Genomic DNA, 23,949 nt, shown 5'->3' with positions numbered 1-23,949 from the left:
CCTATAAAAACGTTCACTTTCCGCCTTACGCAAAGTATTATTTCATAACTTCTTTGCATATGTGCCGCGGAAAACTCCCATCGGTAAATTTCCCCGCAACATTCGCCCTGGAAAAATTCACCCCTTGTGATCTGTGTGGCGCAGTATAGTGGAAGCTCGATTGCGGTACTGACGGTCCCTGGATCGCGTATGAATATTTGTAAATGTATCGGAACTTGCCATCTGTGAAACCTCGTCCACTTAAAAAAATAAAGAGTAGTCCCTGGAATATTCGCCTTCGGAAAATTCGCGTTGGAGATATTTCGATCCAAGGAAACTTATCTCCGGAATTTGTGTCCTTCAGAAGACTCGCTCCCGAGATATTTGCTTCCAGAACATTTGCCCTCGGAAAACGAGCAGTGTCCTCTCCACCGGGAATTCTGCGTCAGCTTACGTACTGCGACATAAATCAACCTGGTCAAAAATAGGAGAACGCTCAATTTTCATTAGATAATAGACGACCTGAAAAGTTGCTAGATAAATTCGTTAGTACCGAACTTTCCTTAACGTAAAGTTTTCTTGGAGCGAGTTTCTGGGGAGGAAGCATTCCGGCGGGGCGAAGTTTCCGGTGGAAAATTTTCCCGAGCTAATATTCCCAGGTTGAAGCTTCCGGGGGCAAATATTCCGTGAGCGAATGTTCTCTTCCTACAATCATGTGAACCTATAAGTACCTTACCTGATTGACTCGACCACTCCACTCCGCCATGTATCCCTAAAAAGTTAAAAAAGTTGGGGTGATGGATGAGCACTCTGGAGTTGCTACTGATATAGAAACTATGAAAACTTGGGAAGGTAAAAAATCATAATAGAGTCGTGAAGGTAAAGAGGAATAGGTAAGAAATTGAGAAAGTCACATGAACAAAGAATTCTTTAAGGTAAGGGGCACGAAGAAGGTGTAAAGAAAACGCGTACAGCTCGTGAATTATTAAAAAAAGGGCGAAGATGAGAAGAGTAAAGCGTAAAGGTGCGAGGATGGTAATGGAAGAAATTGAAAGAAGATCGACTATGAAAGGAAGCGTAAACGAGGAAGGAATTCACAGTTTAAACTCTGCATCCTTTGTTTCGTGAGCACCGGAAGTCTGTGTCTCCGGTTCCGTGAACTGTGAACTATTTAAATTTTTTAAAAGCACTAAGGGTTGAACATCTGCATATCGTTACCGTCCTGAATCATTTAAGCTGACAAACACGTTTTAAGGGATGTGAATATTTGCGTGAACGTCTTCCCTTCCTCGAACTGTGTAATTTTTCCAATATTACACAAAGTATAGCAGCTTAGAAATATAAACTGTCTCAATCTACAGATAAGTGAGGGATTTATGGTACAAACCACGATGCTAAAATGCTCTGAAACCTACTCAACATTACCAGACGAGAGTTCAAGACCGGGGGGTCTGGGGATATCCCCCATCTACACAAAGGTATACATTTCAGGAAATAAATATTCCGCGAGTTGTTATTGGAATTTCGAAAGCTCATCACTCCTGGAATGTATACCTGTGTGTGAATGAGGGGGAATTTCATACCCCCCCCCCCCCGATCTCCTGGCATTAGACTCCTCCTCAAACTGTTAAAACGTTAATACTCGCTCGATCATTTTTCCAGGAGGGCGCATTTTGGAGGAACAGGAAATTTAAGAGATATGGGATATCTTTCAGGCAAACAAAGTTTGATAGTCCTCCCTCAAAATGAGCACAAGAGTGGTGAAAGTTTAACAATTTCTAGAGTCTAATACCGGTTGGTCTGGAGGGGATTGGAATAACCCCCCCCCCCCCCCATTCACAAATCAATATGCATTCCAGGAAAGAAATATTCCCTGAATCTAATACCTCACGAAATATTATTGTAATTCCGAGAGATCTTCATTCCTTGAGTTTATATGTGACTCGGGGTTATTCCATACCCCCCAGACCACCTGATATTAGACTCCCACTCGAAACTGTTATACCTTTAATACTCTTTCAATCATTTTTCAAGGAGGAACAGTTTTGGAGGAAAATAGCAACAGGAAATTAAGGAGATATGGGATACCTTTCAGGCAAAGAAAGGTCGATAGCTCTCTTTGAAAATAAGCACAAGAGTGGTGCAGCCACACAAAGATTCCAGGAAAGAAATATTCCATGATGTAGTTGTTGATCCATATTCTCGTATTTGGGATACAGTAAATGAGATTCTGTTTGTCTTTCCCAAATTTAATTTAATTGACCATTATCAAAGCACTAAAACTAAAATTGTATAAACTATACCTATTACAAGGTATGAACTTACCATATGAAATTATATGAAAGACGTTTAAATTAGATTAGTGAATTAAACTAACTAGATATTAGAGTTTTAAATTATTAGATTATACTTTTTTAGCTAACCAATAAAACTTAAATCAAACAATAATAAATTTATAAAAGGTACAACATTTCCTCCATGGGCACCGAAGGAAAGTGCCCATAATGGAGGCGGCGTTCCGACGCTGAATAGCAATACTTATTTGCTGTTTCAGAGATACATGAAAAAATGTGGTACTAACGTTACAATTTTAACATTTAGGTTTAGAAGATATGGGCATTCACTTATCATTTCATTAAACATTTTTTGATTGTTTTTGTGGATTTCCAAAAGTTCATAATTTATTAAATTGTAATAATGATTATTTTTGTGTAACAACTACACTTACCAGATAAAAGTTTTCTAGTTAGTTTTGACATTACTGATCTTTTTCCAAGTATACCAGTCGATGAAACGCAAAGATTAATTAAAGAAATACTTTTTAAAACTGAACCCAGTAATTCAAATACTGATAACTTTTACAAACTGTTTGATATTTGTTTAAGTCAATACTTCTTTATATTTAATAATATATTTTATAAACAAACATCTGATCTTAACATGAGTTCGTATAGATATGTAGATCATGTTCTTTGCCTTTCTAAAGGTTCAGACGCTGAACTTCATATTTTCTTTTATAAACGCTTGGTATCCTAATAGATATTAAATTCACCATGGGAAGATCCACAAACAATTCTGTACCTTTTTTAGACCTCCAAATTCACGCCATCAAACAAATTTGAATTTGAAATTTATAGAAAAGCTACAATTATATTAAGGAACTAAACAAATTATAATTGAAAATAGTTTCTCTTTGATTACTTTACAAAAAATTATCAACAAAAATAAAAATAAAATGCAATGGATGAATTTAACCACTTCAACTACTATTACACAAAATAATTATAAATATATCGGTATAATTCCTTATATAATAACATTTCAGATCCAATTATTATTACTTTCAAAAATCTAATTTCAGTTTGGCTTGTAAAACCCCACCAAAATTTAAATGTGTTTTGGCAACCATAAAGACAAAATTCCCCTTTTCGATAATTCGTGTGTATACAAATTATCATGCAATACTTGTAAGGGTTTGTATATAGGAATGACTAACAGAAGTGTAAATATTAGAGCTAACGAACCCTTTAAAGAGATTATTAAAAACTATCAAACTTATAATACTAAATCCAATTTTGCCTCACACATATTAAATACTGGTCATGAATTTAAATTACTTAACTCAAAATTTAGAGTTATTACACAAAAATAATAATTATTACAATTTAATAAATTATGAACTTTTAGATAGAAATTCACAAAAATATTAACAATCAAAAAATTTTAAATGAAATAATAAAAGAATGCCCATATATTTTAACAAAAATGTTAAAATTGTAACTTTAGTACCACATTTTGTCATATCTCAATAATCTAGTTAGTGTTTTGCTAATGGCCGAAACATACAGGGTGTTTTTTTAAGATACGACAATGTAAAGGGGTTGAGTTATTTAAAACGGGCCATAGGGAAATTTACATTGCATCAATTGTTTCAGTTTTAGCTTCCTCGCGAATCATCTGCCACAGTACTAGAGAAATTGTTTCTAAATCAACAAATTTATTTAAATCGCTACTGTGCTCACTCTTGTACAAACTGTACTACATGAACACCTTTTCGAACGGAGGAATACATGTTGCTGCTTCGTTGATGCAGTTTAAAGGATTGAGTTCGAGAACTGTCAGTGAAATAAATAAGCGCAAGGCCAAGATTTGAGAACACTTGGAGCAATGTAAATTTCCCTTTGGCCCATTTTAAATCAACGTCTTTACATTGTCTGTTGTCACACACCTTATGATGTATGCTATGTGTGTAATTTCTATGGCCCACCTTTAAAAAAACACCCTATATACATGTAAGCCAGAAACAGAAATTAAATTAAATTTGAGAAAGACAAACAGAATCTCATTCAATATTCTATGAATCTCTCTCAAAAATTGTTGTTGGAATTCCAAGAGCTCATCTTTTCTTGAATTTTCTACGTGTTTGTCATCTAGAAACACCACACAGCCCTTGCAATCTTATAAAGTCTTTTCTATTAATTATTGAAAAGTAGCTCAGGCTGGTTTTATTCCAAGGGTAAACGATTTAATTTAAAAATTACTCTATGAGTACGCCAGGCCAACAGCATTGGAAGTGGTTTCACCCAAGCCCAACTGATTGTACTCATATGCGTAAAGAACCACACGAACTGAAGGTTTGTCCCATTCTTAATTTTGAATCAAACTTATTACTTTATCTTTCTCTAATCGTTCTGATTCTAATTCTACTAGTTCCTTAGGGAACACACGATTATTAACAAATTTTGGTACTCTCTCAGGCCTTACATTTAGGTTAATTTTACTATATTTATATAAACCTAATTTATCTTTAAAAAATTCATTAAGCGGCTTGTGAGCAAGAGGCGAAGAGTGCACTTTCAAATTTGTTTTTTCGATTTAAAGATCCCTTATGGACATTTCATGCCTTAACGAGAATACAAACATAAATAATTTTTAATTTCTGATCGAATGACACCAATACCAAGTCGGTAAGTGGTGTAGTTCCGAAGCCTTTGTGACTCAGACAGACAGACTGACATATAAGGAGCGGAAACGTGCACTAAAAACTCCGAAAAAAACCCTCAGGAATTCATTAACATTTGTTGTAGATTAGGGAATACAAATTAACCTAGTAATTCCAAATAAAAAAGCAGTAATTAAATCTCTCCCTCTCACAACGGAGGACCACCACCTTCAATTATAAACAACTATCCTTCTTTCTCTATTTTAGTAATGGCTTTTAACAAAAATGAACACAAGTGGCTTAATATCTATTGTATTTGAATTGTAAGATTGTATCTTAAATTTTAAAGAATAGTCTTTGTACGTAACATAAGACCTCGCTGATAAGGCTGAACCCGTATCAATGTCGATCGTGAACTCAACATCCTCAATCATAACTTTCACCTTAAATTTTTTAGTAACGTTGTTTTTACAAATGAAGTAAGTAATTCTTTTTTCGATCAAATTTTACTTTTACAAACTGCCGCTAAGTGACCTATTTTATGACAAGATTTATTTTATTCAACTTGTAAATACAATTGGAAACCTTATGGTTACCTTTAACATTTCGCTACCTTGTCCTTCATCATACTCTCGTTTTCTTTTAATCCTTTTCTGTTTTCCTAGCCTTCATTGTGTGCTTGACTGACACGGACACCTCTTCTTGCACAAACTGTAAAAATTCTTTCAACATTTTTCCCTTTACTAACCTTGTTAGAAACTTATCTTTCAAAACAGCTTTCAAACTACCATAAAAAATTACAATTTATAGCCAATTTCTTAGTCCTCGCGTCCCACCCCCTAACCCTTTCGTTCGGTTTCTGCCTCGCTTGATGAAACGCGCTCATTGAATGTTGACACACGTCGTGAAACCTCCCTACAGATATCCGCATACCGTTTTTTAATGGGCAGGACAGAGTTACACAAATTCCGCAATTGTACTTACCCCGTAAATAAAATTGCCACTTTTTTATTCTCTTAAATCGTTTAATCTTTCTTTGAAAATTAAAAAGTCGTCGCCAGGCCGAAAATTTGGAACTAAAGAAGTCGTATACGTACGCCGGTTACCACAATTGATGAAACAGAAATCTTGAAAATAATTACTTTCAACATTGTGTTTTAATGTTTCTCGCTCGTCGCCAATGTTCCACCATACGGCAGCAAATCTTTATATAGAAAGGGTTAGACGAATTTTTTGTCTCTTTTAATTAATTAATTATTGTTTAGTGATCCGTTAAATTGATCCACCACTGCTTTTAAATAAATGATTTGGTGTTACCAACTTACAAATGTTTAGTTTTGCGGGAAATTCAAACTGTCCGCAGTCATTTTGGATCACCCTCTCAGACTTTTGGCATTCTAAACTGCTGTTGCGCAGTGGTGCTCTTCTCTAACTCCATCTCTGGGTACCATTTCCCATTAAATTTTATTTATTTTAAGTAATTATAATTTTTAGCTTCTCCTAAGTTCAAGCGATCCGACGTAACCTTTAAAATTCACATCTGGAATTAAATATTAGTATAATTGCAGATAAATGGTCCTAGTTTGCACTAATTCACAACACGAAATGAATGAAAGTAACCAAAAGAGGACTACGTCCAAACAGACTTAGGCGACTTTACCTTTTTATGCCATAATTCATGGAGCAAATTTTATTTGAAAGCAGTAACTCAAATCGGTGGGAGGGAAACCATCCCACAATACATCTTGGACGTCTACTAAATCTATTACATAAAATCAGCCCCGTGTCCACATTATCCGAGCTCCAAAACTAAACAAATAGAATGATATTCTACATTCTGACAGTGGGTCAGAAGTAAAATTTTAGTATTGAAGACAGATGCTTGTCTCGTATTCTTTATCATTTTGATGTAAAGCTTCCTGCCACTAGTAATTTATAAGCAAAGCTACGTGAGAGATCTGTGATAGGCTGTTTTTGTGAGGAAGTCAAATTTATCGTACAAACAAGTGAAGAAATATCGCACGTCGGTGGTAGTAGAAGACTCATTCATTAATATAAAAGCCATCGAGGGTTTTTCTATATGCAAACGGTTAAATTGTATATGCCGTGATGCAGGTAAATAAATCATTTTGTAAAGGTGAAATCCCATTTTCACTTAAGCACGTTTTCCCCTTTCGCGGCAGTTTTATTTTATAAGTTTTTTTCAAACCGAATAAATTCATATAAGCCAATATCCGGAAGCTCAATAAGCTTCGGGGTGACGGTTGCGCCAGAACAAACAATCGACGCCTCCATCCAACCTCTAAGCTCACCGAGATTCGTGCTCAATAGATTTATAGTCGTATGGAACTCAATATAACGTCAGCTCTATTTTTCTATGCCCCCGCAAATATTGTAGACCACTCGCCATGTGTGTTCAATTAGAATTTGTCTGCGTCGTAACTTTCGGCTACTTTTAATAAAGGACTGAATTTTTCATCGGGGCCCGGTCCACAAATCAGGAAATAACGTGAAAATCTAGCACTATATCACCGAGTTTCAACGCGAACAAATTATTGTCCCCTTCTGGGCTATTTGCTGTTAACGCGTAGTCAATCGTGAGATTTATTACGGCATCAACAGTAAAGAACGATTGCTTTAATAAAATATTTTGTAATACTCTGTCAAACCGAAACGAAATTCAAAAATTACAAACAATTACAATGTATACACGACTCAAAACATGGCCTACAGATACGTGCTCGGAACCGTAATGCAAACAAATCGATCATTTCAATTACCATTTTGACGTCATTGCCTTCTATAAACCTTACCCGACTGTGACATACAATTTTCCCGTAATAATTCTACGGGAATTATTATTTTCATTGACAAGAGTTGCTACCATATGTCTAGTAAACGTTTTTCATCAATTATTTCGAATTGTATATAAATTCGTCGTTGGATTTACAAAAAATCGACTACAAGAGTTCATTAATCAAATTGTATGTACCTACTACAGAGACAGGATAAATGAAATATCACGTTGACACTAATTAAATTTATTCATTAATGAGCTTTGGTGGAAAACAACTTATATACGTTTCGCTTATAATAAAAGCTAAACATTTAACCACCAAACCCTATGGAAGAGCAACTGGCAATTAGAGAGCGTACAAAGCGTTCCATGATAATCAAACGACTTTTTGTGCCAAGTTTTCTCTAAAGCAGAAAGCAACAACCTTCATCATTTTAGACTGAGCCGTCTACGTAAAGTATAGGCTGGAATTCTTGTGAACCTTTTGTGACCTTAACAGTCAAAGCGACGCCACCCGATTTGGCTCTTATGGGAAGAATAAATTACATTTTTGGTTTCATCTATTTGTACATTTTTCTCTTTTTTTTAGTATGCTACCCGTGTAGGCGTGGAAAAGAATAAACCCTACTGCATGTCGTAAGAGGCGACTGATCAACGGAGGAAGTGTAGTTAGCAGGGTGATTTGGGGTGGCTAAGACGGACGCGTGAGTTGATAGCAGTTCTATACCGATTACGACTTCATTTTCATTCCATTTCCCGGAAAATGCATTGTGCTTACTCGAATCGACTAGGAATCTGTTGCGGGTAAGCAATTCTTTTTCTGCTACCCTTCCCGTGCAAGTTCAGTAATCATACCATCTTCGGGCGACGAAGCGACTGATCAGTATGCACCTGCACCTGCTCCTGCTTCAACTGGGTCATTGGGTCAGTTCATACTCATTCATTTTCTTAGTTTGACCCAGTAACCCAGTCTGACCCAGCGATTAATTTAACCTAGTGACCCAATTTAACCCACTAACCTAGTCTGATCCAATAACACAGTTTGAATCAGTGACCTGGGTTGAAGTGTACAGATTATGAAATAAATGAAAATGAAGGTTGGTTTGCTGAAAATAATACTCGGTTGCTTGACAAACGCCACATCTATGATCTTTGCTTTAACATTGACGTCAAAAACTTTCCATGTCTCGAATTGTATTATAATTAGGGTGACCATAATTTTTCAACAAGAAAAAAGTACATTTATAATTTATAAGGGAATGCACTGCTAAAGCTAATACTCTAGGAAATTTTTCTGGTCACAATTTTACAAATCTAATCAAACAGTAAGAAAACAAAGTTTTTTTTATCAAACATAAGTACATAAATTATGTGTCTTTATATGTATATATAAATTTTAAAAGTTAATTTTCCTCCGACGTTCCTGCCTGAACATTTTGATCATCATTTTGGTACCAGTCGTACTTTTTGGAACCATGAATTTACTTCAGAAGTTGCGGTTTACTCTTTAAGAACTGAAACATTTCATCGATAGGTTTCTGCACAATGGATCAAAATCCAACTAAGCAATACGCCAAAGCATTTATGATCAAAGACATGCAAGAAGTCATAATTATATTTCGTTTGGACAAAAACTATGACTTAATTTTGTGTAATTAAGAAAAAGAGTACATTTAGGTGTACTTAATAAATCGTAAAGGACAATAGGACAGCGTTTCAAAAGAAAGTACTGTCCTACTAAAAAAAGTACATATGGTCACCATAAGTATAATAACCTTATTTCTAAACAGTGCCTTCCTTGATTTATTTGCTGAAGGGTTTACAAGATGGAAAATTACATGGCCTTGTAGGCAAATTTAACTAAAAACAAGATATGTGGAAATTATTAAATCGCCACTCATTTATCGCAATAGATTCTAAACTGAAGAGCTTTGATTAGCGTAATCCCGCTCCTGCAATATAGGTAACCCGCTCCTGGTTTCGGGGTTTCGAGCCTACAGTTGAAAGTCGAAGACAATCACGGAATTAGGTGTCGTAGCTCAACTTTGACTACAGTTGTTACCACTCCCGTGACTGCTTCATTCACGGAGAAAATTGTTAGTTACAAACAACAAATCAGTACATACATCAAACGAATCGGTAATTTCCACATATTAAAATAAAATGATCAAAACTTATACGAATATTACTTCAGGGACAAGATCAAGTAATCAACATCAATAAACATAAATTAAGCAAGCATTACACCAAAAACGTAAACAATTATAAACAAAAGGATAACGGTATTAAACATTTCATTCTGCATTGCGGTTAAACCAAATAAATTTCAAAAACAAAGATTCAAACACACAAAAAGTATAAAATGCGGCATATAAAACACAAATACGATATAAAGAAATGCAAAAATTACTACTTGCATTAAATAACACAAAATAACAACAAACATTTATGTAGCGACGCGTTCACGACCGCCATTCAAGACAAGATGCCAAACGTAACACCCGTCTGTGCTTTTTCCCACCTAGAAATTGCATGGTCTTATTTCGTCAGCTAGGTAATTCCGGCCATCTTTGTCCCGGAAGCTCTCACGCTGAAAACTTAACTCCTATACATAACCCTCATTCCCAATAAAGTGGCGTGGCTTTCCGCCATACAGACATACTGTATGTTATCTAGGTGCAAAAATCCACCCTCACAATGAACGAGGAAACAGGAGTCTTCTAACGCTGTGAGTTCAGACAGCCTAGTCACGTGGTACATTCATACAATAATTATGCAAGCAGAGCCACTCACCTTAGTAATGCAAATTAATCCAAAATAAACGAGTGCACTTAACAAAACAAAACAATAATGACCCAAATCCCCCTTCGAAATTCATAGTCGAAATACTAATTAATATCGAAGCCCTTCATCGTGGTGCACTTACTCTCTAAGTCCGCGTTGGGTTGACGGTTTTGTTGGTTTCTAGGTGTTGTATTACGACGAACAAAGCATCTATTAATAAGTTGTGCAGTTTCTAGAAACACAAAAATTACGTATTACATTCGCATTCCCTCTGGATGGTTTCACTGGGAGACTTACTCTTCCCATACAGCCTTACGAACTCCCGCTGGCCGCGCAGGTCGACATCATTTTCGGTTTAATGAACAGAAATAAAAGGGTTAGTGAATCGCGCTGCACATAAAGAATTGCAAAATACACGAAAGCTAATCATATACTAAAACTGTAATTAACACTCAAAAAGAATATATAATTCGAATGACTTTACAGTAGCAAAATATAATTTTTAAAGACCAGTGGTTTCTCGTACAATATAATGAATGAAGGCACAAACGTGACAAAAGTTACAGTCAATAAACACTAATTTTACTGAATACAGATAGGTACCTCATTAGCATTGGCTGTGTTAAGGTTGAGAACAAGACAATGTTGGTAGAATGAAGTAGATTCATATGGTTATCTGATTAGAATTTCAAGTCGGTAATGTAGAAACATCCATGCATCGTTCACCACTCTTACTAAAATGGCGGGTCCAAATAAAAATGCTAAATCGTTCACGTACTGCGTGGTCACCAGTGAAATCCAGGTAAATCAACGTAAAAGGTAATCCAAAAGAAATAACGATGGATGAGAATCAATAAGGAAACTATAAAGTATAAAGAAGTTAAAGGTAATACTTGAGCCCTAAAAGTAACACGTAAGGAGAAAAGAACGCTGCGTAATAATTTAACATACTTCGTATCGATTAAATGCAAGTACTAATCCGTAAAAACGTTGCGAAGGAGTCACCAAGACATCAAACAGAAAGGGAAACCACCTAAGATTAATATGGTAAAGCCAAAACAACAATCCCTTTTCACAGGTATGACACGTACTCGGAAAAGTAATGGTTATCGAAAGAACAATTGCATCTAACAAAGACAACGGCAGAACCAACACTAAGGGGAAAAGAAATACAACTACGCGGTCAAGATAAACTCAAAGAAGAAGAGATAGCAACGACCTCCGTCGGCGAAGCAAATAACTAGGTAAAAGAGCTATACTACAAGAATAACTACCTTAAACTAGTGGATTATAAAGTAAATACCTAGATGACGTAAAGATCATGAATATATTTATTTACTAGCATCTTGAGATATATGGTATATGATAATGCAAGTCAAGTACAAGAATACACAAAAGAACATAGTACACACGGCTCAGTTTCCTTCACAGAATTTTACCTACATCGTTTGCAATTCATAGAATTCATTTATAGAATAGAGGGCTTGCCTATGTAAATATTTCTTAACTATATTTTTGAACGAGTTGAAATTATTGATACTTTTAATTTTAGAAGGAAATGCATTGTACAACTTTTTGCAAGCATAAATCGGTGACTTCTCATAAAAAGTTGATTTGTGCAAATCTGTCCGTAGCAAGTCATTAAATCTTGAATTGTAATTACGATGTGAGTTGTCGCTAAATTTTGTTATATTACGCTTTGCATACTTTAGACAGTTGTAGATATAAATTGAGTATATCGTCATAATTTTATGCTTTTTAAAAATCGTTCTACAAGATTCCCTTTTATTTAGGTTGAATATCAATCGCAAGATTCTCTTCTGAGCAATAAAGACCCTAGTAATGGAGGCAGCTTGTCCCCATATCATGATATTATATGTTAAGTTCGAGTACGCTAGAGCATAATAGACATTTACTAGGCACGCAATATCAACCATATTTTTTATTTTATAAATTGCAAAGTAGCAACTGATAAGTTTCGAAGTAACATGGTCAATATGCTGTTGCCACGAAAAAAAGCCAGCGACACTAACTCCTAGGAACTTTACATTAGTTTCCAAATATAATTTGGATTTAGCCAGCCCTGAACTCAATATTGAATCCGGCAGTTTCTTTTTACTAAAATACAAACATTTTGTCTTAGCAATGTTAAGAACCATACCATTGTCTGTACACCAAGACTTAAAAGCACACGTTACATACTCCACACGAGCTAAGAGTTCCCCAGTAGAAGGTGCCGCCACAACCATTGAAGTGTCATCAGCAAAGATTGTAATATTATTCGTTTTTATAAAGTTTGGCATATCATTCATAAAAATAATGAATAATAAGGGCCCCATCACAGATCCCTGAGGAACACCCAGCTGAACAGGGTACTCTTCAGATAACTGATCTCTAACCCTAACAACTAACCTCCTGTGTTCCAAGTAGTTGCAGATTACATTTAAGGTAGCTCCGCGAATGCCCAAAGCTGATAATTTGTCTTTTAGAAATCTGGGACTGACAGTATCAAACGCTCTCTGTAGATCAAAAAACAATCCTACAACTACGTTACCGGCGTTCAGTTCATTAGCCTAAGAATACTAAATAATTGTCTCGAGTCAAAAAATTAAATAAATTAAGAAAAATATTCAATCAGGAAAAATTACGTTATATAAGTTAACACCTAAAACACTCATTATTCATTTGTTTCGCAATTATATTTTAATCATCCCATGCAGAACACATCTAAAAAATTACTATTACAGTTAATAGAGTCTTTATTGCATCTCTTAAATGTCTTCCTTCATATGTGTAAATGTGTTTGATCAAAAAGTCTATCCAACTACACATTTTAGAATTTTAATGTGTAGGTACATAAAAAGTGGTAATGCACTTACTTATAACCGAGCTTTGGCGGAGTGAGCTTAAATCCGTTGTAGTGTTTAAAAGCAACATCTTTTCACTTGAAGTAATCCACAACTAAGATATATGTTTCTTTTCTTTTTATGCGAAGCAACATCAAATTTTAGAATATACTTTAACCGAGCTTTGGCGGAGTGAGCTTAAATCCGTTGTAGTGTTTAAAAGCAACATCTTTTCACTTGAAGTAATCCACAACTAAGATATATGTTTCTTTTCTTTTTATGCGAAGCAACATCAAATTTTAGAATATACTTTAATGCTCGTTCTTCTCATATATTTCACATTTATTATACCCTCTCGTTCGTGTGTGATCTTTTTTTCCTCTTAATAACTAAATAAAAGCGACAGTTATCGCCCATCTTGACTTACAAAATTTAATCATTCGAAACCAGAAACTAAAAACTAACACAATTCTTGAGCAACCAATAAACTAACTTATATCAGATTTTGGGGGTGTGCAAAACACAGATTCTAAAGATGGCTTGAAGGTATTTATTACTCTGCATAACGACTTTTATAGTTCCTGCAACGCGTCCTGAAAATGTAACGTTGGAATCTCAGAATTCCAACTTCCCTTGTTATTGTCTGACACTAAAATCTCCATATAAAACCCACGAATATACTCTTTACTCCACCGCCTTGCTCTACAATTTTCTGCCATGCTGATGCTGTATTATAAAGTTAACGACGTGGAAGCCCAACGATTTAAATACTTATGCCAAAATTTAATTAAATAACTGGCAATATTGTATACGAAAAATGGAAAAAACAAACGTCGACGCCAATAATCTATTGGTACACCCTTTCGCAGGATGTCCTCCGCCGCCGGGGGTTGACGCACGTATATGTAAAAAACGGGCGGCGTACTACGCAAGGGTATTAGATTTTATGATTAATTGAGGAAAGGTCTGGTAATAAATTAAGCCGGAGACATTAATTAGCGTGAAAAGCGACTGCTTACCCACCAAGGATGGACGTTCTTACTATATCATCGGTTTAAATGCAATTTTGATTAATTAAGACAAGTAATAAGTAAAATGTAACAATTGCCGCTCTGTAATAATAGAATATGGAAAGATAAACCTATTTAGTATTATCTAACGCCAAAGTAAACGTACCGACTACGTTTCTGATGAATATTATTAAAGGCTGTTTATTTATGACAGAAGTTGGACTAATACTACTATTTTCGGTAGCATTGGGGATCGAGATGCAGTTTGAGGTAATTTATTCCTCCTACACAAGCGAAGTCGCAGGATAATTCTGAAATTTCTGCTCTACATACTTTTTTAACCAGCCAATTGCTAACGTTCAGAATGTTACGTACACAAGTCGATAACTCTCCTCTTAAGAGGTAATAAAGAACTTATTTAATTTATAGTACCTTCCTATTTCCTTATCGTGACAACTTTTACCAAATTACCATCAAGATAAAAATCTTTGATACTTTTTATAATTATAATTCGGCAAATTTAGAAAGAAGTAAATTTAAGTCATATCGTTACTTTTACTGGAAAAATATGACCTTTTTGGTAAAAAACAAAACCGTAAAAAATGAGGTAAATAACCTAAGAAAACTTCCCTCCCAGAAAATCACTTCAATGCCATCACCACAGGCAATGAAAATGCCCCAAAAGCTTAGCTTACTAATGTTAGGTTCATTCTTATCTCACGTCCATTTTGCATATACGAAAATATCCTAATTTGTAGTGTCTTTCTGTCCATAATTGTTTACAAAAATCCAATTTTGATTAATATTTTTGTATTTACCCCTCCAGTCGAATGTTTCTCAACTACCCCATCTAGATGATCACACCACCACCGAATGTAGGTACTGCATCCGTCAAAATCCTGGTTTTCGGGTCATTTTTAGAAATCCTACCTACATCCTTAGTAAGATTTACGGACTCCAATTTCTTCACTTACCCCCGTATAACATCACAGATCCTCATAAAAGTGGGATTATTATTATTAATAAAGTAAATAGGTTGTAATTCCAAGCCCCTTGTTAAATATTTATTTCAAACGTTACGGTTTTGAACGATCATTAACGATTATGTCCGCTCTGATGACTTCGGAACGTACATTATTTCTACGAAAATAATCGTAAAAGATGGCCGTTTAAATTTTCTTCTCAAGAATAATGAATCATTTAAATAGATGCATAATTGCTGTTGATGTCTCTTCGAAGTTGTAATTAACTGAAGGATCTGGATTAATTATTTTATATAATTACCGTTTGTATATCCACATTTTTGGGATCTTTGCAAGTCAGTAAAGAACCACGGACATTGAATCAAAGGTATGTGTTTTTTCAATAAATTTTCAAATTCTCAGTTTAATTTTGTAGGGTTTTTTGTAGATAAATTGCAATGAAACTTATTTTCGTTGGATGGTCTTTGGGCCATTTAATTTCGTCCATAATCAATAATTAACAAACAGGGCAAAAATCGTTGCGATCAATTAATTACGTACATCTGTTTGGCCGAAATGCAGTCCGCTTATCTACATGTAACACACGGCCGCTCACAATAGTTGTTTGAAGATAAGAGTTTGGGAAATTTTCTAATCACATCAAGGCGTTTCAAGATTCCATTTAAAGACACGTATGTAATCTGTCTTTTTCATAGAAATTACGAACGAATTTTTGATTGGCGTATTTGCTAAGAATTTTGAATTAGATCGCGCGTATTAAAAAATTGCTCTGATCTAATTTTTGAAGTCAATTCCAGAATTTATATTCAAAGGTTGCAATTGCCGTGACGAGTTTTTGTATAAAATTAAGAGCATGTGTTACGTCGCGGAAACATTTTAATGTTCAAATTTGGAATGGAGTACCTTCTAATGTTAAGGTGCAATATGTCTGAATTATAATATTAAATATCGCGAGTGTTTTTGCTAAAACTACCCTTGAAGTATGACGTTAATGCGAAATACAGCCAATGTTTGACATATTCATTAGGGGGTTAAAATAATAAAAGTGGAAAAACAATTCTTCCATAATGAAGTTTAATCTGCTATTTACCTTTATAAAAAAATTGCGAGTCTTTACAGTTGATAATCAAATACAGTTCTGGGCTCGGGTAAAAAGTATATTTTTTTACATAGTGATGAAATTACAGAATTTTTTTAACGAAAAATCGTATGAAAAGTGGTACTTTTTTCACGATTTTTACATGGAGTTTAGTCCTGTCTATGAACAATAGCATCCATTTTTGAGAGACAGTAAATCGCGAATGTCAATAAAATTATTCAATTGTGGGTCATAAATTATGGATCACTACGCAAAAAAATTTCGTGCTGCAAATTCATGGAAAAAAGTATCACTTTTAAAACTAGTTGTACAAAAAACTATTTCGTTATAATTTTTGTCTGCCAGCCGACTTAAACGGTAACGTTGCAGATGCTCTTAAGCTGTAAAGGAAAGTGTTCATTTCTTTGTATTAATTTTAAGTGGTCTTTTCGTCCTCTTTCGAGGTTCATTTTACTGCCCTGTGTAACAGGCCTCACGTTACAGCACCACGTCGGGGCGCCATTTTGTAACTGATGGTTACAACATACCGATGGTTCACTGTGTATATTCTTTTCTTTTCTAAGCATCGTTGGTTAAGTATTTCGAAACTTACCTTAATTATACTTTGTTACTTCTAGCTAGCTCAGGTAAATAAATAATAGGGTAGTTTAGTTAATTCCGAAATTGAGAAATTCAGAAATTGATACTCCACTATGCTCAGAGGAATTCCGTAACTTTCATCATTTGGTGTAAGTACCTCAGAATTTCATACCTTTTGTTAGTAAAGAGTATTATGACAGTAAATATTATTTATAATTTACAATTATTTATAACAATATAACACAAGGGCATCGAAATAAGTACTGACTGAAATACGTTACAATTTGCTTATATAGTAAACGACAATTGTTCTCGAACGATTCGGAAAGTTCTTTGATGTTTTCGAGTTCTCAAGAACGCTTCAGAATATTACATGTAACGTCTCTTACGTCACATCCGCCTTCGTTCCTTATCGCCAATGGCTCATTCTTCATGGTGCCTCGATGTCTATCGAGATTCCTGGAATGTTCGCTACACTGTCCCCCTCTTAAAACTTGTTGTAGCGGAGACACAGTCCTAGGCAGTCCTGAACTTGATGGCGGTATTTTCACGACGACCCCCTTGTGCATCTTTCATTCTTGAAAAAAAAAACCATCCACCGTCTTACGAAACAGTTGTGGGGGTCCTCTGGGATTAAAACAACAGACTAATACTTTCACTCCGATGTCTTAATAATAATAATAATTTATTGTCCGTTATCAACGTGATTGACATAGATAATTTGGTATGAAACACACATATACCGAGACATATACATACAAACTACAAAAGAAAGAAGTATAAGTTGTGCACAACTCTTGTGCAGATATAGCGCATTTTTTTAAACCGAAATAGCTTTTGTTTTGACACCACCAATGGATATATTACTTGCAGACGTCTCAATCGCCCTTTGTAAGTGCCCTCTTCCGACAATCCGTTCTTGAGGTATAAGGGGATATACACGATCACAATAAGAGGTCGAGGAGGAGGGCTATGGTTGGTAGAAATTAATTCCTTTCGTTAAGACCTTTCATTAGAGTACCATGAAGGATAAAACTAGTTCCACTCCCCTCCCCCACTCCCCTCCCCCTCTCCCCCTACACTCGTTACTTGGATAAGAGGACAGAAAGAAAGGCGTTAGTTGGTAGAAAACGGTTCCTTTTGTTGAGACCTTTAATTAGAATACAATGAGATAAAATTAATTTTTAACCCCCCACCATCAGGCCCTGTCGTTCCCTGATCTCGAAAAAGAGTTGCACGGGAAAGTTAAAGAAAGTTTAACTTAGCACCACTAAAGGCATGGGTATGGAAAATCTGAGACCAATTGGTTGTCGTATGTAAAAGCTATGCACGTTTTACTTTCAAAAACAGCATCACAGGAAATAATTCGTTGGGGGAGGGGGGGGCCCTTTTAGACAGCGAAATTTGATGGCCGTCTGGCACACCTTCAAGGTACAGGCTACCTATTGCAAAAAAATCCATGACTAGGACCATTCCCCTAGAAGTAGTTCAAAACGATAGAAGTGGGTCCGGACGGACGGACGGACAAAACGCAAACAATAGCACATTTTTTTGTTAATTCTTAAAAAATGCGCTAAAAATATAAATATTAAGTATATCCCAGGGTATTTGCATTTATACATGTCAGTTGCTTTGTAAAAACATTGGTCTATTAGGTAGTTTTTAAACGAGGGTGGAAAGAGGGCGGAATTGTCCTCCTTTCCCTCCTCGAAACGCACTTAATCGACTGGCCCGCGTAAAACATACGGGGTCCGTCAAGCATCTTTAGCAACACTAGTACCTAATATGTAATTATGCTTGACTCAGTTTTTTGCATACATGATGAGCATGAGTCCATGGTAAATCATCGTCAATAAGGGTACTTAGTATACTGGCTAAAGTTAAGGGTGGAAGACATAATTTCCAGCTTGGATTTACCAAAATACATACACACCGTTTTGTTAGTATTTAGCACTAGTTGGTTCGACTAAGATTTTAAATTGCAAAATCATTGGAATTCCTTATCTGAATTGTAGACTATTTTTATATAACTCTAGTGTTTTCTTCGAGAATTTCACGGGATCCAGGTAAATACAAGTTTCATTATCCTGAAAATTTCCTTAGTACTCGAGGCAATTTTGTACAGGAGTTCAAAGATTCAACTGTATCACCCCAAAAGCGATCCAGTTTTAATTTTTCTAGCGAGGGAGCTGTTTCAAGGGAGGGCCGTGCTATTTGTAACTTAAAGAAAAACACCGATTTCTGTAAGTTACTTTAATTTTTTTGCATTTTATAAAGATATCTTTAAGCACTTGCAGGGGATGTTTACTTAACGTAATCATGATATCCCTAAAGGAACGGATCTGTGTTTTATTAGTACCGTAGAGGGCCAGTTTCATTTAGTACGAATGTAATTTTTTTTTAAATCTTCACATGAGTTATTAACTCTGCGTCTGCCACATATTGTAAATATATTAGAGGGCTCAGTAGCGACCCTTGGGGGACCTCTAGATTGACTTTAAATTTGTTTGAATATACACCGTCACCGTCCTCATATAACTGTCTGTTTGAATTGGTTATTTTTTTTGCCTTTATTTTTTATTTTTTCTTAGTTAAAAATTTCTTTCACAAAGGACGTCAAGTGCTGCTGATTTGCTCACAGTTATGATAGAGGATGCCACGATCACAGCATTCACATGGTGAAACCACACCTTCTAGGAGCTTGACTGAAAATTAACTAAATTATTGCGTCATTGACTTTCACGATCATAAATCCCTCGTCTTTTCCTTAAACGTTATAAAAAATGTCATCAAAATATGTGGGCACATAAATAAATATCATTTTTTAAAGCTTTATATCGACTAATTTAGTATCAACTCACTGGAATCCATTAGAATTCTATTTAGGGAGTTACTGGAATTCAATGGAATTGTTTGGAATCATTGGAATTTTTTGGAATTCAATGAAATTTTTTTGTAAATTTTAGATTTTTTTACATTTTTGGGATTCTGGTGTACACATTTTTGCTCAATGGTATATCCCCTGCAAATTTCACGTTTTCCAATTTTTCACACCGAAAAAAATTTAAATTCCCTTTTTATTATTTTATTACAATCTTGCGACCCCCTCCTCCTATGACTAAGAGGGTTCATCTATTAATTTGAATGATCCCCTCTTCAAATAATGAGTACATTTTCTAAGCCCACAATGGCCAATTAACTTTAAAATGGCGATGTCTGCATTTTTAATTGGTCGGTGTCTTTTTCCTATCGTTCCCTATCCTTAATAAAAAAAAAAGGCTGCAGTCCGATCCACCTGCTATCTAGACGCCAAAACCAATTAGGGAACAAAAGCTCATGACACATATTCCGTTGACTCCAATAATCCAGATAAATTCTTTACATTATCACGACCAAACTTTGTTTGAGAAGCAACTTCAGAACCCTGACATGTTTTACAGCCCTAAAAATCGAGAATATCGAATCGAACCTAATGTGTCCCTTACAACAAAGCTCAAAAAGTTCGCGATCAATGTGACTTCCAAGAATTAAGATTATCCCCCCTCCTATACACAGGGTAATTTAACATCCTGCGATTACTACGTTTTCCCCAAGTTAGTAAACACTTACGAGGCCAACGATTTCCTTGTGATGATGACCTGAAAATTGTTGTTAATGAGCTAGGTACCAAAAATATTTATTGATTGTAGAAACGTTGGAATAAATGTGTAGAGGTTGAAGAAGCATATGTGGAAAAAATAAACTCAGTATTTATATATCTATCTAAAATTGTCCCCTCGTAGTTTGTAATATTTCAGTTTGATAGGAAGGCTTGGTGTTGCCTTTAGACCTGTTTCTTCCTATGGCATAAATTACTGAGTCATAATTTATACTTAAGGCATCTTGTATAATATTTTACAGTACCTGGTGCTTCAGGCCTTCATTACTTACTAACAACTTTGCAGTCATGAACTACCCCATGCGTGGTTCTTCGCTGAAAGTGTAAACAAGTAATCCCCATTATTTCTACTCCATTGGTTAGATCAGTATATGAACTCAGTTTATGTTAGTTTCTATAAGGCATCGATCGGAAAAGTTCGCCCTGAAGAGGAATATTATATACAAATCTTTGGTTATAATAAGCCCCTGAAAATCGCTGTTGTTGTCAACTGCAATAAACGTTCTTATTCCGGCTTCTTAATTGGTCCAATAAATTTCTTGTATCCTACCCGTAAACAGATCGATGGGCGATAATGAATATTAACTTTCTTGAGGAAATTTATGCATCTTGAAAGCGAGCGTATTAATGAAAGCCATTCGTAAACTAAACTGCGTAACCTACTTTTATTTACAATTTAAATTTAACACTGAATAACAAATATTACTAACTACGTATGGTAGCAAATTCAAATATACATACTTAATAATGATTATGGCTAGGGGAAGAAAGTATATTTCCATTATTTACAATATAACTACTTTTCTTCCGCATAGAAACGTTGATGTGTCAGCTATTATGTTGCAGCTGAATAGGGGCATCTTTAATCCTTGCATAATTGCGATGATGCCCTAACCGACAAACTTTTATGTAAATTTACCCTGATGCAAGAAAATTATTTATTTTTCTGTATGTCGGCTAATGAAGCCATCCATACAATAACTTTATCCGTAAAGCTCGCATATACGTACCGATGTTATTAAAATCAATGGTTTATCTAAATTGAAAAACCGACCGAGGGGGTATATTTCTTGCAATTCTGTTCTATTTGACATTAATTCAGTACCTATTGTAGCCGACTCAATTACGGTTCTGGGTAGATTTAGCTTTAATTAAATCCCGAGCTCCAACTTTAATTATTTTTATAGAGAATGTGGACGACAGCAAATTCTCCTTTTGTAAGCACATAATAATAACTGACACTCAACCATAACAATATTTACATAGGTAATTGCAGCACAGTTTGTCTTTAACGCACCCACGTTTATTTATGTACCTATATGTACACACCAAAGTATCTCTAATTAGAGCACTGCATATATATTTAAGCACCTTACCTTTAACGTTACCGCAAAATGAGTCCCAGCAAAACGATACTCATTAAACAAGCGCGACGCGAATTTGTCACCAAACCTGGAACAAATGAACAACATTAAAAGGGCCATTTTTAAATCTTCTCGTTCGACCGTTAATGCCGGACAGTACGCATTTGTTAAAATAATGGTAACTGCCAGCAAAGGCCATCCCTTGCCCTTTCCGAGACGAACGTATTAAAAGCTTCAACCTCTCCGACTGATTCTAAATTGCCCTCTTAGAATCCTAACTAAAATTCTGGATGCGTTTTTCTTCACAAAATGGAAAACGATAAATAAACTTTTTTGCATACTTCAACCGTCGCGAATTCGTAAACCTGCCCCGTCGACCTACGGCGGCATTCTTCCTCTAAATAAAATATGCCCTTAATTAATAAGGATTGTCGGTGATCCCCTTAAAGTTTGAATAACTAATATCGCGGCTTTTTTCGGATTGGGGAATACAAGGCGAGTTGGGGATTTTGTGTACCTAAGCGTGAGCGGTCGTCGAGAAAATGTAAGAGGAGAATTTGCGGTCTGCTAATTAATCACTTTGGGTTATTTTTAAACAAAACGCAAATTAAGATGAAAAGCTTTCAGGTGAAAATTACGTTAAAATGGTGCGCAATTAGTTAAATTGAATCTTAACTGCGTTTTATTTAATATGGCAGCATTTTACAAGTATCTGTGACTACTCAACTGCTGATTCGGGATCACCAGAAAGTAAAGTGTAAGGGAAAAGTGTAATTTTAAAAAATCACATCACATCCTTCTACTTTAGTCCTAGCATTTACCCCCGCACTCCTAGACCCCTCTGGAAAACTCGTCCCGGAAAATTCGCCCTCGGAATATTCGTCACGGAAAACCCTTAATGCACTCGAGGTTTTCATTTTGGGAGAATATGTTTCAGAACTTGTAAAAATTTTCGAGTTTAATTTTATAGATCGACAAAAACATTAATTTTGTTTTGAGGTTTTTAGTTTAGGAAGATATTTGAAATACGTTTCGAAATTTTCCAGTTTACTGGGATTTTCTGATCGTCTCGCTTTACGGTTGGAGTACCCCTCAAGCAAAATACCCCGTTTTGACGTCTTTTTGTTTTGAACCGTCTGTGTCTGCTAAAGGTGGACTTAATCAATCATCCTTTTGTGTAAGGTTTATCGTGTATGGTCCCATAGGATGTACTTTATCAGCATTAGGTCCGATGGCGATTCGGCCACGTCTTTTATACAACTGTCCTCAAGAGGAAGTGTCCGATTATTAAACTGCACCTTGACCTTGAGGAGCAGACCGGGAGTGAGCAACCTTTGATCGATATCTTGACCTACTTTTCAAGACTTCTCAAGAGAAGAGGTGCGCCCACCATCTGAACTTGAATTCATTTTCAAGGTCACCACCAGGGTGCCAAAATTGCCAAAATTAGTAACTTGATCCTCGAAAAATTGCTGAAATTCCTTGAAAATTAAATATGATACCCACCTTAAAAAATTTTACGAAGTCATACACCTTTGTTTACTTTGAAAATCGAATTTGAGACCAAAAAATTGTTGAAAATGACAGAGAGAGAAGTTTGGTGGTCAACGACTGATCGAACAGAGCTTCAATTCATTTTCCGATGTCACCACGGAGCACTCGAGATGGACCGGAACGGACCTTTTAAGTTTCGCGTTGACCTACCGTCCAAGGCCACCTTGAGATACAGAAAAACCTTTGAACTTCACCTCCAAGGTCATGACCTTTAAATTTCATAAAGTGGCTAGGCGGCCGAGTGGCGAGCGACCTCGATTTGATCGAGAACGAGCCCTATATGACTACTCCAGGTATATTTGATAGAGATAGTGAGCGCAAACTTTCCGTGGATAGACGTTTTAGGGGTGAATA

The 23,949-nt window shown here is 35.6% G+C and overlaps 1 protein-coding gene across 2 annotated transcripts in view; it reads right to left on the bottom strand.

Annotated features, from left to right (window-relative positions):
* Positions 1-21,334: 21,334 nt before the first annotated feature.
* LOC116159757 overlaps positions 21,335-23,949 on the bottom strand; it is a 66,814-nt gene continuing 64,199 nt past the window's right edge. For both annotated transcript variants that reach the window (XM_031472831.1, XM_031472832.1), the window contains exon 6: positions 21,335-22,129. In XM_031472831.1, coding sequence (XP_031328691.1) covers positions 22,062-22,129 — 68 coding nt within the window. In that variant the 3' untranslated portion in view covers positions 21,335-22,061. The remainder of the gene's footprint in view (positions 22,130-23,949) is intronic.

The sequence above is a fragment of the Photinus pyralis genome, unplaced genomic scaffold (genome assembly GCF_008802855.1).
Source record: "Photinus pyralis isolate 1611_PpyrPB1 unplaced genomic scaffold, Ppyr1.3 Ppyr1.4_LG1, whole genome shotgun sequence".
NCBI lineage: Eukaryota > Metazoa > Arthropoda > Insecta > Coleoptera > Lampyridae > Photinus > Photinus pyralis.
The sequence above is the reverse complement of the archived record's forward strand: the minus strand, read 5'-3'. Positions and strand labels throughout refer to the sequence as shown.